The 16,241-nt window shown below is 38.6% G+C and overlaps 1 protein-coding gene across 2 annotated transcripts in view; it reads right to left on the bottom strand.

Annotated features, from left to right (window-relative positions):
- akap6 (A kinase (PRKA) anchor protein 6) overlaps positions 1–16,241 on the bottom strand; it is a 94,398-nt gene that overhangs the window by 61,630 nt on the left and 16,527 nt on the right. For both annotated transcript variants that reach the window (XM_058399916.1, XM_058399917.1), the window contains 3 exons: positions 12,102–12,353; positions 9,702–11,288; positions 4,610–4,732 (listed from right to left, as the gene is read on the bottom strand). In XM_058399916.1, the coding sequence (XP_058255899.1) occupies positions 4,610–4,732; positions 9,702–11,288; positions 12,102–12,353 (1,962 nt within the window). The remainder of the gene's footprint in view (positions 1–4,609; positions 4,733–9,701; positions 11,289–12,101; positions 12,354–16,241) is intronic.

The raw sequence follows: 16,241 nt of genomic DNA, 5'->3' as shown, positions 1-16,241 counted from the left end.
GTGCGCATCATCTTTTTATGAGGTTATCAGGTTGTATTTAATACACAGTGCATCTTGCTGTAGACTCCTGCTGCTGTAAAGCTTCACAAGAGAGGACAATTTCTTGGAGTGCATGATCACTCTCGACAAAAGCAAAGTGCCCTTGCTTCCTTTTTTAACACCCTTTACCTTGACCACTCTCAAGTCATAGAGGAAATATAATCTGCATAAATTTCCCATGCGAAACTAAGACCTTCTCCCGTGTCCTGGAGTGTGTGTTTGGTGTGTATATATGCAATCAAGCTGCCGGTTTGTCAGGAGCTTGGCACGTGAGGCGTGTTTTGTTGTGCCGTGTTGTTGTTGGTAAGTGTTTTGTTGTGTTGGAACTGTGTGCAGGAGCAGGTAGGCAGCTCAGCTCGTACACTTTGACTCTCCTGCTCAGACCTGACAGCAGGGCAGCCAGGTTATCACTGACGTGACACCAATAGATGTGCCCGAAGCAACCACTGGACCACAAGCTTCCCCCCTGCATAATCCCCAAATCACACACACACACACACACGTGTATATATATATATATATATATATATATATATATATATATATATATATATATATATATATATATATATATATATATATATATATATATATATATATATATAGAGAGAGAGAGAGAGAGAGAGAGAGAGAAAGAGCAGGAGAGGGTGTGTGAGTGTGTCTGCGTGTGTGAAGGAGGTGATAGATAGAGGCGAGAGAATACCATTAGCTCAGACAGTGTCTGGGGACCAATGGGGTGTGTGTTGTGGTGTGGTGTGGTGGTTTGATGGAATTTGAGTGTGTCGATTCTATGTTAAAGCCAACGGAGCTCGCCATTTTATATGTGCTGGTATTTTCATCACCACAGGCGTAGTCGGAAACATGGCACAGAGCAATGTGGGAAAAAAAAGGATTGGGTTTGAATGAATACATTATTATCGAGGTGTGGTGCTGTCACTGAAGTCTTGCTGCTGTAATATCCAAACAAATCTCTCCTCTCAAATCAGTTCCTCTCATTCCCTTTAAAGATCCGAGAGTTCGCAGTGCAGTGCAATAACATTTCCGTAATGACATATGGTTAGATTTCACTTACAGATTTTATATCGCTTTTCAGTGGTAGCAATAACCAGCTGACTGACAGGACTTACAGAAAAGAGATTTTCTTTTTTCGTCACTAGATTTGACAATAATATTTTAGTGGTAGTGTAATAAACCTTTAGCATAGATATATGTATATGTTTTTACTTTAAACTCCAACAGTCTAAAATCCACAGTGTAAATATATAATAAAATATAGACAGGATTAGTTTCATTTGGTGTAAAAGACATGAGTCGTGTTATGCATACTGTATACTGTAAATGAAATGCTAGATGAGCTATAGTTAATGGTTTGTTGCCAAATTTTTTACTTTGTATGTTTATCAGTAGAACTAAATGCTCATGGTTGTACATATAAGATGCCTCTTACCCATTATGTCTGACTGCAATACAAGCCACTCATGTTACATTAACAGGTTTGAAATATTGGATTCTCTGCAAGTCGTGATCTCTTCCTAACTCAATTCAATTCCATGCTTGAGGACCTTGTAAATAATCTGCTTCACAACAGCTAAAAAACTATTTTGCACTTTAAATAATTACCGTACAGTGAATAGTTGTTACTTTGGTGATTTTTGTTAAAGTGGGATTAAGTATAAAGCACCAGAGTCATGAACCATGAACATGAACTATGAGAAGGTGAAAATCCACAGCATAACTTTTATAGCATAGCAGTTTTTAAATGCTTGACCCTCATGTTATTAGAGCAATATCATTTTTCTTTATGAATTTGCATGAATTTCTGCGGAGTTTCTGTTTCACTTCCATGTGTGTAAACACACAGCATGATGGACAGGATGGAAGTGTTTTCAGGCTGCGTTTCACAGCTGGTATGGATTTAAGTCTTGGGCACAACAGAAGCTTGAAATCTCTTCATAAGTGCTTTTGGTGTGAATTGGCCTTTAGTAAGTTTGTTCATATGTGTTATGAATAAAATAAGTAAATCTGGTGAAATTGGCTTCCCTTCTTCCTTTTCATCTTCATCTGACAAGCATTCATATTTTAGAGAAGAAGTTCATGAAAAATGCATCGTTCACCATGTCCGCTGATGACGTCGCTAACTCTACTGTAATATATCGGTAGAATTGGAATTTTACGTGGCGAACATAGACGAGCAGAGTGATACAAACAGTGAAACGTCTCAGTGAGCTCATACTAAATATAAGCACTGCTGGAGCACCGCTCGTCCAATCAAATTAGTGGACCAGAACTAACTGTTGTATAAATTGTGAATGTCCACAAAACTGGGTTGTAGGAAATGGAAAAAAAGACTAGAGGTGCCTCAGATCAGATTCCCAGCATTCCCCACCGGAATTTAATTCTGAAAATGTTTTCTTTCTTTTTTTCTACTTTTAGGACTGATTTTATTATATTTATACCTTACAAGTATTATAATATTAAGGTATAATATTCATATATTATTATACAATGTAACAATGTGCTTAGAGTGAATGAGGATGATGATGGTGGTATAGAGTGATGGTGGTGTTTAACATGTTGGTCCAAAACCTCTGATGGTTTTCGATCCAGTTGAGTTCCGGTGGCCGCATAGCCCTACAGGCCATAGAGTTCAATATTTTTCATACTCATTAAGCTAGAAGAGATCACTGATAGAAATGCTTCATCATAGGATGATCAGACTGAGTAACTTGGTACTGATTTGCAGTGATGCTCTAAAGGGGACAAGTAAACCCAAACCATACCAGTGACATTCCTATTACAGCATAACAGATCTGCCATTTTTTTCATCCATTCATATTAAGTAAATATATATTAATAATTTATATTAATATATTAATAATTTTACATTTTATATTTTTGTATGTGTTGTATCTTGTAACTGTCTAAGCTGCTATAACCCAAGAATTTCCCTCATGGGATCAACAAAGTCTATCTATCTATCTATCTATCTATCTATCTATCTATCTATCTATCTATCTATCTATCTAATATATTAAGTATGTTTTGCCAGATTAAGGTTGCAAGTATCTTTAGATATTTAGTGTCAGAATTATTATTATTATAATTATTATAATAATAATAATAACCATTATTATTTTTATTTTTTTTTATTATTATTATTATTGGTGTTTTGATGATGATGATAATAATAATAATAATAATAATACAGTAATTTAAAAAGTGTTCGATTTCAGTTTACAGCTAAAATTTAATTCTTTTTTTCTTGGGTTGTTCACATTCTCTTGTTAATCTGCTCTATATACAGCACTAGTCTGATCAGGGCACATGCACTTGAGAACACTGCTCACGAGACTAATTCCTACCAGCGCACAGTTGTCATACGTACTGAGAAGGAGTGTTGAAAAAGTCACACAAATTCTGAACGCACGTCAAATCTGTATCAGATTTCAGTATCACAAATGAAAGTCGGCCAAAATAAGAAATGAAAAAGTCTGAGACATTTTCTGTTCATAATATCCAGCAAAATAAAATCTGTGATATACATACATATATATATATATATATATATATATATATATATGACAAAAAATTGGATTTGCAATATGTATTTTATTTACACATTTTTATTTCACTTGCCGTAATTGGGTCACTGTAAATTCATTGTGATAGGAATACTTTTGTGCATGCAGTTCAATTTAGTATTCAGGCTAGTATTGGATCCGGGACAATCAAAATGATGAACTTAAATCAGGACTGAGCACCTTGCCTTGGAATGTATCCATAGCCTAATATATAACCTTTTTATTTTCCTTAGTTTAAACATCTTTGAATAGTGTGTGTTGTGTGTGTGTGTGTGTTCTCTGTAACTGCAAGCTCTTATCCCTGCTACTCATTTGCCAACACAGGCTGCCGCGTCCCTCGTTAATGTGATTCAGGGACCTGGATCCACCATCAAGCTCAATCAATAGCCGTTTCATTTCACACCATCCCTCAATGCCTTATAAACACAGCCCTCCCTCTCCCCCTGCAGTCAACCCCCGTGTTATAATTCTCCCATGGGTACCGGAAAGAGCCATGCTACACACACACACACACACACACTCACATTCCATGTGGCAGCTGGGCTATGAGTCAGACATTAAATCTGTAAAAAACACATCTCTGCACATCTCTACATCAGTATGAAGGAGTGCAGCCTTTCCTAATAAAACTCAATGTGATGTTTCTCTTAGAAGAGTAAAAATGGTGTGAACATGGTGATGAGGCCTTTGCTCTGAAATCTGAAGGCTTTGCAATTTTTATAGTTTGTAATAACTGTTCAATATCAGCCTGGCCTTGTATCCCTGATCGTGTAGTAAATAAATGATCACTGCTGTATGGGAGAAGGCTACTGTTTCAATCCCTCACACTCCCATCACTGAAATAACGGTTCCACTGTGAAGCTTTTAGGGAGTGCATCTCTAGTGTGTGAGAAAGAAACTGATTAATAAGAATGACGGGAACATTCCAGTATGGCTGCATGGCCACTTCATATGGTTCAAGTGTGTGTGTGTGTGTGTGTTGGACTCACAAGGTGTGTTTCCAGGTAAAGTCTGAGGCTCTCGATATCGGCTCGTGGTGGTGTCCAGTTCTCTGTGCTCTCCAGTGCTTCCCTCAGCCAGCGGATAAACTCATCCAGCTTAGAGACGAAGCCCTACAAACAGACAAATAAGACAAATAAAAATGAAATGATTTAATATTGTAAGAAAAAAATGGGAATCATTTTAACATTTTACCATTTTAAAGACATCAGATCAGTTATGCATCAAATCAGCTGCTTCCAGTCAGTTTGCAATTATTTAACATTTCTAATATATTAATTAAAACATTGAGTATATCTTAGAAAAGTGTATTCTCACATAATTTCTTACAATATCAATTTTGTATCACATCAATCAGTCCTACAAACATTCCACAAAAAATATTATATGCTATATTCTGAATTATATTCTGACTTTTTGGAAACATTTGAATTTAGAACCTTATTTCTTTGCAAATATTTTTTCTCCTGGAAACACGGGACCTTCTGTAACGACAGAGAGGTTAAATGATATATAATATTTATGCATATATGAATTTGCCTCATATACATTCCAGTGTGCACAAACATACAGGACTTCTAAAGAATCTAAATTCTCTTAACTGTCTAATGTGAAATCCAACCATGAGACCCGATAAAACTGCAAAGACGTTGGATCAGCACCACCGATGCAAGCCCCCATTTAAATTTGGATATCGCTGATAAAGTCTGAGGCACACAAACTTGCGGAGCAGCAGTGTGCTTTAATCTAACGTGGACAGTGTTTAGCACAATGTCATTCAGCACTTGTCCTTGATGTGCCTGGGCTGCTGAAGGAAAACTGCTGGTACTGTTCTGATGTGTGACCACTGCCACCTTTTGGTCATCTGTAAAACTGCACCTGCCATAAAGAATCATTATCATTCCTTGTATCCATTTACTCTCAGATCAAGCCTGTGGATGACCAGAGGGAGAAGACAGAGAGAGGGGAACACAGTCCTCTAATTACAGTGAAATGCGTACACTTAAGCATCACAGTCCTCTGGAGCCACATTCTAATGCCATAAACCTGAACAGATCAAATGGCACTTTGTAATATCACTAATGAACTATATAGCCAGACCCCCAGGCTTTATCCAAGGATGCTGCTCCATTTTTGCTATAGCAGCTCATTACCTAACATTGGTGAAAATCAAAGATATTGATACAAATGAACTCTTCACATGCCAGCCAAGAAAGCTATAATTTATCGAATATTTAGCTTCGACTTCTGAAGAAGAGCAGCTTTGAAGTGGGCAAGACTGCCTCTGTTTTCAAAGCTAAGTGCTGGAGAGAGAAAAGGAGAGAGAGAGAAAGGCCCGAGCAAGAATGAGAGAAAGACGAAGAAAGGGTGTTCTCTGTGTAAGAGTCATCCTCAGGTCTGAACACAGACAGGGCAGCTGGGATTCTCTGCTTTAACAGTTCTCTTGCTAAGCTACATAATGTATAAACATAATAGGTACGCAATATAAATAAGACAGAAATGAACGTACCCTGGAAATATCTGAGTGCCAGAAGCTGCCTAAAGTTTCTCTCTATCACTGCATTTGAATACCAATGAATCCACATCCCTGGCAAATAGAGTACAATCAAGCGATCAGCATGACTCCAACTGTAGGCATCAGTGAGTTCATGTTTACTGAATATGACAGTTAGTGTTCTCCTCTAAGCACTTTCAGCTGCACTATGGCATTGAACAAGCAGCAGTTTGGAAAAATGTGGTACCTCGACCAAGTATGTGAGGAATTGATCATGACTATTTTCAAGAAGTAAAGCTGGTAAAAATGAAAACAAGTGCAAGATTTTACAAGAAGCAACATTTTACAACATCCTCATGCAATTTAGAAAAGAATCTCTCCAACTGGACATTTGTAGAGAAGCAGCTATATATATATATATATATATATATCTTATGGGACAAAAAAGCAGAAGGCTTTGTTTACCTTTGTAATGAGGTTTACACTATAGTATTATTAACCTGATGGACAGATGAATGAACAGATAGATAGATAGATAGATCAGACAGACAGGCAGACAGACAGACAGACAGACAGACAGACAGACAGACAGACAGATAGATAGATAGATAGATAGATAGATAGATAGATAGATAGATAGATAGATAGATAGATAGATAGATAGATAGATAGATAGATAGATAGATAGATAGATAGATTATATCCCATTACATCCCATTCCAGATGTCGCTCTTCGCTGTTATAATAACCTCCACTCTTCTTTATAGGGTTTCCACTAGATTTAGGAATGTGGCTATTGGGGATTTGCTCATTCAGCCACAAGAGCATGAGGTGCTGTTCCTGTTCATCCCAAAGGTGTTCAGTGTGGGTGAAGTCAGGACTCTCGAGTTCTTCCACTCCAACATTTGCACACCCTGCTTTGTGCACAGTGACACTGCCATGCTGGAACTTGGAAAGCTTGGGCTTACATGTGGGTGTGATGGTTACGTGTCAACAAACTATTCCAGCCACTGACCAAAAACATGCAAACAGCACTCTGAATTGTCCAAATCTGTGAATGAGTGTTGTAAAGGGTGTGTGCATGGTGCCGTGCACTGAACAAGTGGCCCATTTTAGGTCATTTGGCCCTCATTATTAGTCTTTAGCCCAAGGTAGGCTCAACCATGACCAGAATAAAGCAGATACTAAAGACAAATGAATATTAAATAATCTTTGAAATGTCAAAAGTCTTTCTTTTGAAACCTCTAGTTTGTAGCCCCAAGGTTTAATGGGAATGCGGCCCAGGATATGTAAGTTCAGGTAATAATAATAAAAAAATCCAACAATGGTTGTTGATCATGCCACTGGGAGGACCAGGGCCCTCAGATTATACACTGCTGATGTAGACAGAGAGCTAACAAACACAACACAGCCATTATGCAAGCATCAGTGGAGATCAAATGGCTTTGCTGGTACTTTGTATATGTAGTCTTCTTGTCCTCCTCCTCCTCTACACCAAAAAAGTCTCAGAGTAGATGAATATGTAGCCTGTGGTCACTGTGTTAACAGAGAGCCTATTACAAGAAGATGAAGAAAAAAGGATATCCAATATACCGCCTTAGAAAAAGAGAAAGTGCACCGAAATATATCAGGATAGATGGAGAGAGAGGGACAGAGACAGAGGGAGACACAGAGAGAGAGAGAGAGAGAGAGAGAGAGAGAGAGAGAGAGAGAGGAAGATGGAGAAGAGGTTGGTCAGGAGCGTCACACTTGACTAAGCCCCTGAGACTCCCCCCAGCAAAGGCTTCAGCTGCCATCTGTCTGTTGCCGAGAGGATGAAGTCATCTCCAGGGGCCGCATGCTAATGTAATCAATCACTTCCCCCCGTGACACGCATCATCTCAGGTGGATGCGGCTGCCTGCCTCAGCCTGGCCCAGTCATCCTCACAGACACAAACACACACTCACCCATTCACTCTTTCTTCTGTTCCTTTTTCTTTCTCACAATATAGACGCAGAAAACCAAACTAGCCAAAGTCATTCATTTTATCATTTCTTTCATCTCATCACATGTCTTCTCATCTCCACTACAGATTCTGATTCATCTTATCAGCTGGAGGAGACTAATCATGAGGGGGTTCAGTTCAGATATGGAAGAACATTATAGAATGTTTCATGACAGATGTATTGCATGGTTTAGTAACAGGAAAAATGTATGCTAAACATGTATATATGACGATCAGGCATAACATTATGATCACCTGCTTAATATTGTGTTGGTCCCCCTTTTGCTGCCAAAACAGTCCTGACCTGTCTTGCGCTGTACATTCTGACAGATTTCTATCAGAACCAGCATTAACTTTGTCAGCAGTTTGGATCAGATCACACGGGCCAGCCTTTACTCCCCACGTGCATCAATGAGCCTTGGCCATGACCCTGTCACCGGTTCACCACTGTTCCTTCCTTGGACCACTTTTGATAGATACTGACCACTGCAGACCGGGAAAACCCCACAAGAGCTGCAGTTTTGGAGATGCTCTGATCCAGTCATCTAGCCATTACAATTTGGCCCTTGTCAAACTCGCTGAAATCCTTACTCTTGACCATTTTTCCTGCTACTAACACATCAACTTTGAGGACAAAATGTTCACTTGCTGACTAATATATCCCACCCACTAACAGGTACCATGATGAGGAGATAATCAGTGTTATTCACTTCACCTGTCAGTGCTTATAATGTTATGCCTGAGAGAGAGAGAGAGAGAGAGAGAGAGAGAGAGAGAGAGAGAGAGAGGGTTGTTTGTTTGATTGTTAAGCTTACTAATATATATTTTCTCATGCACAATATGCATATATTTTCACTTTCACATCTTTGATTACATGGCAAAATAAGATTCTAAAGGACACAGAATGATGCTTCTGATTATATTACTATATTTTCTGTGAGCCACCAGGTGGCAGCAGTGTACCAGCTTTTTTTTAACTATTCCTCACTGCAGAACTAAAAGTCCAGGATATGAAATCAAACCTGCTGCATCTCCTCCTTCCTGGGCAAGCGAATGGTTAGGGGTTTGTTTGTGTATCCAAAAGGTATACATTTGGTTCTATAGTGAGAACAATCACTTTCTGTATCAAAGTTGCCATAACAAGTTCAATAATACTTTTGGAGTGGTTTGATCTAGTAGTTATGGATTTGGACTACTGAAAATAGCAAATGTAAGTGTGAACAGCCGATTGCCAGTTTTATGGATTCAAAGTTCAGTTCAGATGTCCCAAATTTTCCCATTTAATATCCCATTTGATGGCCCTAATTTATAAGTAGCAAGGACATCATTAAGCCTACGTTTGACTGTTATGTGAAGTACTTCACGATGTGTATTTCTAGCACATATGCAACCTGTGATGACAGAATTTGAGTGGCCAAATAATGACAGGTTGTTGTTATTTATGTTCATATAAATATAAGTACATTGATTTTCTAACAACCAGTCTTCTTATACAAAAAAAGCCTTGCAGTTTATAACTTTTTAAGGGTTCATGGAATTTGTGAGCAGTATCTGCACTAAAATTTGCCTAATTCCTAACTGAAAGACAGAATAAAATCTCACCTCTAACTTTCCCCAAATGTCCTGGTAGTTCTCCTGGTGCTGGATGTCTTCCAGTAGTTGCTTGATCAGAGGTGTACACTGGAGCACCATCCTGGAGGCCTCGGGTTGCACAGTAATCCTCTCAGCTCTTTGAGACTTGTGTGCACACCACCCACCCTCATCTTCTGACACCAAGTCACTGAGGGGTCCAGACTCGATACTTTCATCTACAGATGGAGCCACATCACTGGACGAGGATGAAAACCTCTCTGTTGAGAAGTGCTTCCTATTGGGCCGGGGTGAAAAGAGATGGTTATTGATCTCCCAATCTGTGTTGGCCTCGGTCAGCTCCCAATTGTCCACATCCTGAACTGACTGTTGCAGGGTTCTTGGGGGTAAGGCCTGAGCCAAACTCTCCAACTTTGAGGCCAGCATCTCAGTCTTCTTCAGTTGGGCAGGAAGAGCAAGGAATTCCTCAGAACCATACCAGCAATCATCTTTAGGACTGTTGTTCTTACAGCTCTGTTTGGGCATGATCCACAGAGAATCTGTGGTGGGAAGATGATTGTCCAGACTGGAAGAGCTTTCACGAGGATCGTGATTTGAGGTTTCCTCCCCTGAAGAGGGTGGAGGGGTGGAGGAGTCACTGTTCACTTGTGTGTTTTTGGTGTGCTTGCTCTTCAAGCGTGAGTAAAGGTTGCTGTGTTCAGTGTCAGATTCCTGATCAGCCACAGATAAGCTTCTCTGGAGAAGCATTTGGACTTTGCGCTTCTGGAAAGCTGTTTGGTGACTTGTTTGCCTGTTCTTCGCATTCATGACGTGGAGATTCTCTTCTGACTGACTTCCACTGGTGGGGTACACTGCCTCCAGGTCCAGCCAGAATCTAGAACGATCAGGCAGATCCAGAAGAGAGGGTGTGCTTCTGCTAATGTCAGCTTGATACTGCAGAGATGATTCTTCCACATACATGGGTTTCTTGGGCATGGAAGGCTCAGTAGGTGATATGTCATTACTGTGAGAGCCTTGGAGTGGACGCTTGGAGAGGCCAACGTCGGTCTCTCCCTGCATAGCTGTGTCAGTGGACGGTGCCTGGTCCATGGGCTCACTCTGGGTCTCTGGGGTGGAACCAGCTGGCTCCTCCACAGGCCCCTGGTTGGATTTGGCTGGTTCCTCCACAGGCCCCTGGTTGGATTTGGCTGGTTCCTCCACAGGCCCCTGGTAGGATTTGGCTGGTTCCTCCACAGGCCCCTGGTTGGACTTGGCTGGTTTCTCCACAGGCCCCTGGTTGGATCTTGTTGGTTCACCTATAGAACTCTGGGTGGATTTGTTTGATTCTTCCTCTGGAGGTGAGGATAATTCTTGGCTCTGTCTGGAGGCAGCAATAGTGAGAAGATCTACACTCTGAAGCAATTCAGGGAAGTCTCGCTGCAGCTCAGGATAGAGGGAGCGTGGGTCTTGACCCAGGCCTCTGCCTTCTGGGTCTTCGCTGGGGCTGTAGTCACTCAGTTCATAAGCGGTGATGCCACAATCCAGGGAGAAGTAGTCCTGACTACACTTAATAATCAGCTGACCCGAGTCATCCACCTCTGTCAGAGAGTCCAATCGAGCCTGGAAGTAAGATGATAAAAAATCAAAGTTATATGCATATGTACGTGTGCATATGTGTGTGCTGCATATATTATTTGATATACAAGGTATGACATGCCCTATTATAATAAATAAACTATTGTAATTATTTGATCTTTTTTATTACAAAAAATAAATTTACTATAGGAAATACATTTTTATTATAAAAAGAAATAATTTACTCCAGGATGGGGTTTTATGGGAAAATAATCTACAGGATGGTGTGGTACTGCACAACATAACACGGCCCATCGTGTTCTACAAATTATGGTAAAGGTTATAAAATTCTTAAAGAAATATCTGCTAAGAGAAAACTCACGGGATTCATTACTTATCATCTAAGCATAAAACAAAAAATTAGAGTGGTATCATTTTTTGGAAGCAGCCGAGTTTAAGGTTCAGTCCTGAGCACCACATGTATGTTGATTTCCATGTTTTAACCATCCAAAGCATTATTAAATGCTAAAAACATGTTTATACTGTATTTACTTCTATTTACTGTGTATAGTGTATTGAAAGTAACAGGTTTGAAAACAAGTATATTTTGATCCCATTTTATTCCCAAACAAATACAGTATAGAACTAGTACATGAATAGCACTTATTGCACTTTTAGCACTTATTGCATATTTTAAAAAAAGAAGAAGAGTAAGATATAAATGATTTGCTACCTAAAATGTGAGATGATAAATTGTCTATATATTGCATTACGTAGTAGAGTATATATTCTCCCTATTTTGTCTTACCTAACATCTGTCGCTATTCTAACCTGTGTGTGTGTGTGTGTGTGTGAGACCTCGTCGTGGTCTTGGCTGAAAGCCTGCAGTATGTCAGTCTGTCGGGTGTAGTTGCCGTTGGAGTCCTGCAGGCCCTGGAGAAGCCTCTCCTTCAGAACCAACACAGACACACGGAGCTGGTGCCAAAGGAGCTGCACAGTGCGGATGTCCACAATAATGTTCACAGAATATGACAGCAGCTTCAGGGAGAACTCAGTCTCCAGCAACGCATGGATCTGCTCCACATGATCTGATATGTCCTCACAGATGTCCTATGTCACACACACACACACACAGAGGAGATTTTACAAACTTATTTTTCTTGACAAGGTGAGAGGTAATGTAAAACACACGTATCATAGGGTCTTTTGAAATCTTCGTACAGAGAAGAAAAAACATAAGAAGAAAAAATTCATCAAAATTGTTTGAAAACAGAAAACAGGAAGATGCCACAGCCGAAGCACATAATTAAACAATAATCACTAAAAGTCATGTGCTGAAATTAAACCTGATTCATTTTTTCAATGTTTACATAAAAAATTACCTACCGTAAAATATTGTAATCACTGTAGAATGGTTTTCAAGACTGTACAAGCACCAAATGAAATACAGGAAGCCTGAGGTCATACTTCCACATTCTGCACTTGAGTCAGTTTCACATGAGATGTGAATAATTTACATACAATTTCACAGCGTAAACAACTCTGTGCCACATGCATTGTGAACTGACACTGTGCCAAATGCCACAAACACAGATGACCCTGGTCACACTTTGGGGACCACAGCAAATAAAACTAAATGGAGACTATCCGAATTATTATATTGTGGCTTTATCCTAGGTATGAAAACCTTTACCTACAGCATAACAATAGCATGGAGCCATATAAGCAAACCCAGTCTAGCCCTGTTCCAGTAACATATAGCTAGCTTAATAATAATCATTCAATATCTCATGGCTCATTACCAGCACATCCATAACTTCAGTACTGTAATTTTTAAAAGCTATTAGACTAAAAACACAGAATTATGTGTCTATTACAACTAAACATGGGCATTTAGTTTAAAGGCATGACATTACAGAACATTTATACATAGCTTATTTACTGATATCTTACAGTCAAATAAAATCCACTGTGACCATTTATTTCAGAGTCTAAACATTTAAGAACTGTGGTTCAAGCTCTAGTTACAGTCTGGGTGAAGCTATATACATTCTTCCTATGTTCTCATGGGTTTCCCCGGGGGACTCTTGTTTCCTCCCACCTCCTAAGAGAGAGAGAGAAATACCCTCATATGTATCATATGTATATGATACAAATCAAGAAACGTCTCTTTTCTCACTTGAAATAAACTATAAACAAACATGCTAACTGCATGGACACGATGAGTCTCAGATCAGAACTGTCTTATTGAGGTATCTTTTTATTAAATAAGAAGAAATGAGACATTAGTTCTATGTAAAATGGATGTTTCTGTCACATTAAACATTTTAGCCCAAGCTTGTGAACATTTTCTTCTTAAAGACAACCATGTCTTTAGGCTCTGGGACTGGAAGATCGGGGTTCCAGCACCGCCAAGCTGACACCGTTTGGCCCTTAAGCAAGGCCCCCAACCCACCCTGCTCCAGGGCTGCTGCATCATGGCTGACCCTGCACTCTGACCTCAACCCTCAGTGATGGGATATGCAAAGAAAGAATTTCACTGTGCACTAATGTAAGTGACAGTATCCTTAACAGTATCTTACCAGTAGGTTATAAGTGGTGGAATGCTTTGAAGCTATTTCTTTGTAGTGCTTGTTTACTAGCAGACAACAGCAGACAAATTCTCATTAATAATTTGTCTTTCTCTTTAAATACAAAGTAATGGCATTGTGAGTATCTCACACACTGTGTGTCTAACAATGTTAGACACTGTGCTTCTCACTTATAAGTCGATTATTATGAGATAATGAGGATCTGAGCAGGATTCCTAAACATCCCAGAGCCTTTTTTGTCCTATAATACTGACTTCTTAAAAATGTGCTGATTGGCATTATTATAATTAAATGATTAAAAATAATAATATTACATAATAACAATATTACAAAATCAATGTATTTTTTATAAATGGTAGCAATAGACTATAAAGTGAATAGGGATTGGAAGAGGCAAATAAAACAAATCTACCTTGTTTAATTAATGTCCCTGGGATAAGGCATGTTGTTCTAAGGCATAGGTTATCAAACCTAGGGTCATGACCTCATGTGGGGTTGTCTGGGGTGTGGCTGGGATATATATATATATACATTTATTATTATTATTATTATAATTATTATTATTATTATTATTATTATTATTATTATTATAATTATTATAATTATTATAATTATTATTATTATAATTATTATTATTATATCATCATCGTCATCATCATTCAGCAGCAGTAAGTCCAACACACTCAAGTGTTAAACAAAGTGGCTTTGCTTTTTATAGACATTGTGAAAACATTTGCCATTTTAATGGGGCCATCGGCCAAAAAAGCTCAAGAATCCCTGTTCTAAATAGATAAATACATTTGTGGGATTCGAGTTTAGCTGCTGGTAAGATGAAGATCACAAATAACATGCTTACTGTCTTATGACTGGCTTCCTGACTGCTTTTTCTTTCTCTGTCTCTAAGGAATAAATTACAGACTGATGATATTAAAAGTCTAATTTCGGAATTTAATACTGTGAGACAGAAACCTTTACCCTGGCCTAAAACTGGGGTCCGGCTGCTGGGAACATATGACATTCTCAACCAGCCACACATACACACACACACACACACACACACACATAGTATCATAAAACAATAATATACTAAAGTTATTATAACATCCTGTACTAAGTCTTGAAATCTTGCTTGAACTGTTGTGATAGTACCTGTTAGAGAGTAACACTTTAAATCTATTTCTATGTTTTTACGTTCCTTCTTTCTTTATTTCACAGATAAATGTTACAGTATCAAGTTCTCATAAAGTACTCATACTCTGCGAAACAAAAGTGTGTGACTTTTTCAGTGACCTCACCATTTATTTTATATCTTGGAGATTCCCGCTAACTCCAAAGGAACTCGCACCTACTGCATCACTTAAAGTAAAGAAATTAGGATTCTGTCAGATCTGAAGGATTAGAACGCCGCAGACATGCCAAAGCAACTGCCGCGCCGTTGTGACTCTGTGTTGTTGCCCGCCGGCACCAGAGTCTTGGCCATGGTGCTTCCTGCCTCCTAATATAAAGTGGCATGTCTGAATGTAGGTCAGACCTTCTGCCAACATGACAGAGTCCCTACACGAGACTTCTACCACAGCAGCTCAAAAATAAACACTACAGTAAGGGTCAACTGTATGTAAAAAACAGCATCTCACCCTGGAATCGCCTCAAATAAAAAAAAATATAAGAAATATTATGATATACAATTGCACATGATTCTAATAATAGCGTTAATGGCCATTAACTCTTGTAACATTACAGTAATATTTCATGAGCATTTCAATAGCATATATTTCACTCATATATATATATATATATATATATATATATATATATACTCAAATATATCCACAAAATTGCAATAGTGTCCATATAGACACTAATACACACTATGCAACATGCACATAAGACTAAACAGCTCTGAGATATCCTGCTTTTGCTTTCGCATGTTGGTTTGTTTGCTGGGTATGTGCAGCTAACTAACAGGATGAGAACAGTGACAACAACAACAACGATCTTAAGACAACCTCTCAACACTATGTGCACTCATACTTTTCATAATTAGAGCACACAAGCCTGCTTTTTTAAACCATGAGCAAAAAAACCCTTCCTAAGTACACAGAAAAACAATGTAAAAAAAAATATGTAGTAGAAACTCTTACAGCATTTTTATATAGATTCAACTAATCAGATTAGATTTTAATCCAACATTATAATATATGGCATAATGTATTGCATTATAATGTATGACATAATTGCCTATAACCTTAACCATGCACTTTTTCCAAGTGAATAAAATTATACTACTCTAATGCATGATAATCAAATTCCAAGTGTCCCTTTCATTGTAGAAAATGATTTAACCCTATTAACACTATCCTGTTTCACACCAGTGGCAGCAAAATCACATCTATAATGGCATATGCTT

Source organism: Hemibagrus wyckioides, linkage group LG09, assembly GCF_019097595.1.
Source record: "Hemibagrus wyckioides isolate EC202008001 linkage group LG09, SWU_Hwy_1.0, whole genome shotgun sequence".
Lineage (NCBI taxonomy): Eukaryota > Metazoa > Chordata > Actinopteri > Siluriformes > Bagridae > Hemibagrus > Hemibagrus wyckioides.
Note: the sequence above shows the minus strand (reverse complement) of the source record. Positions and strands in the feature narration are given on the sequence as shown.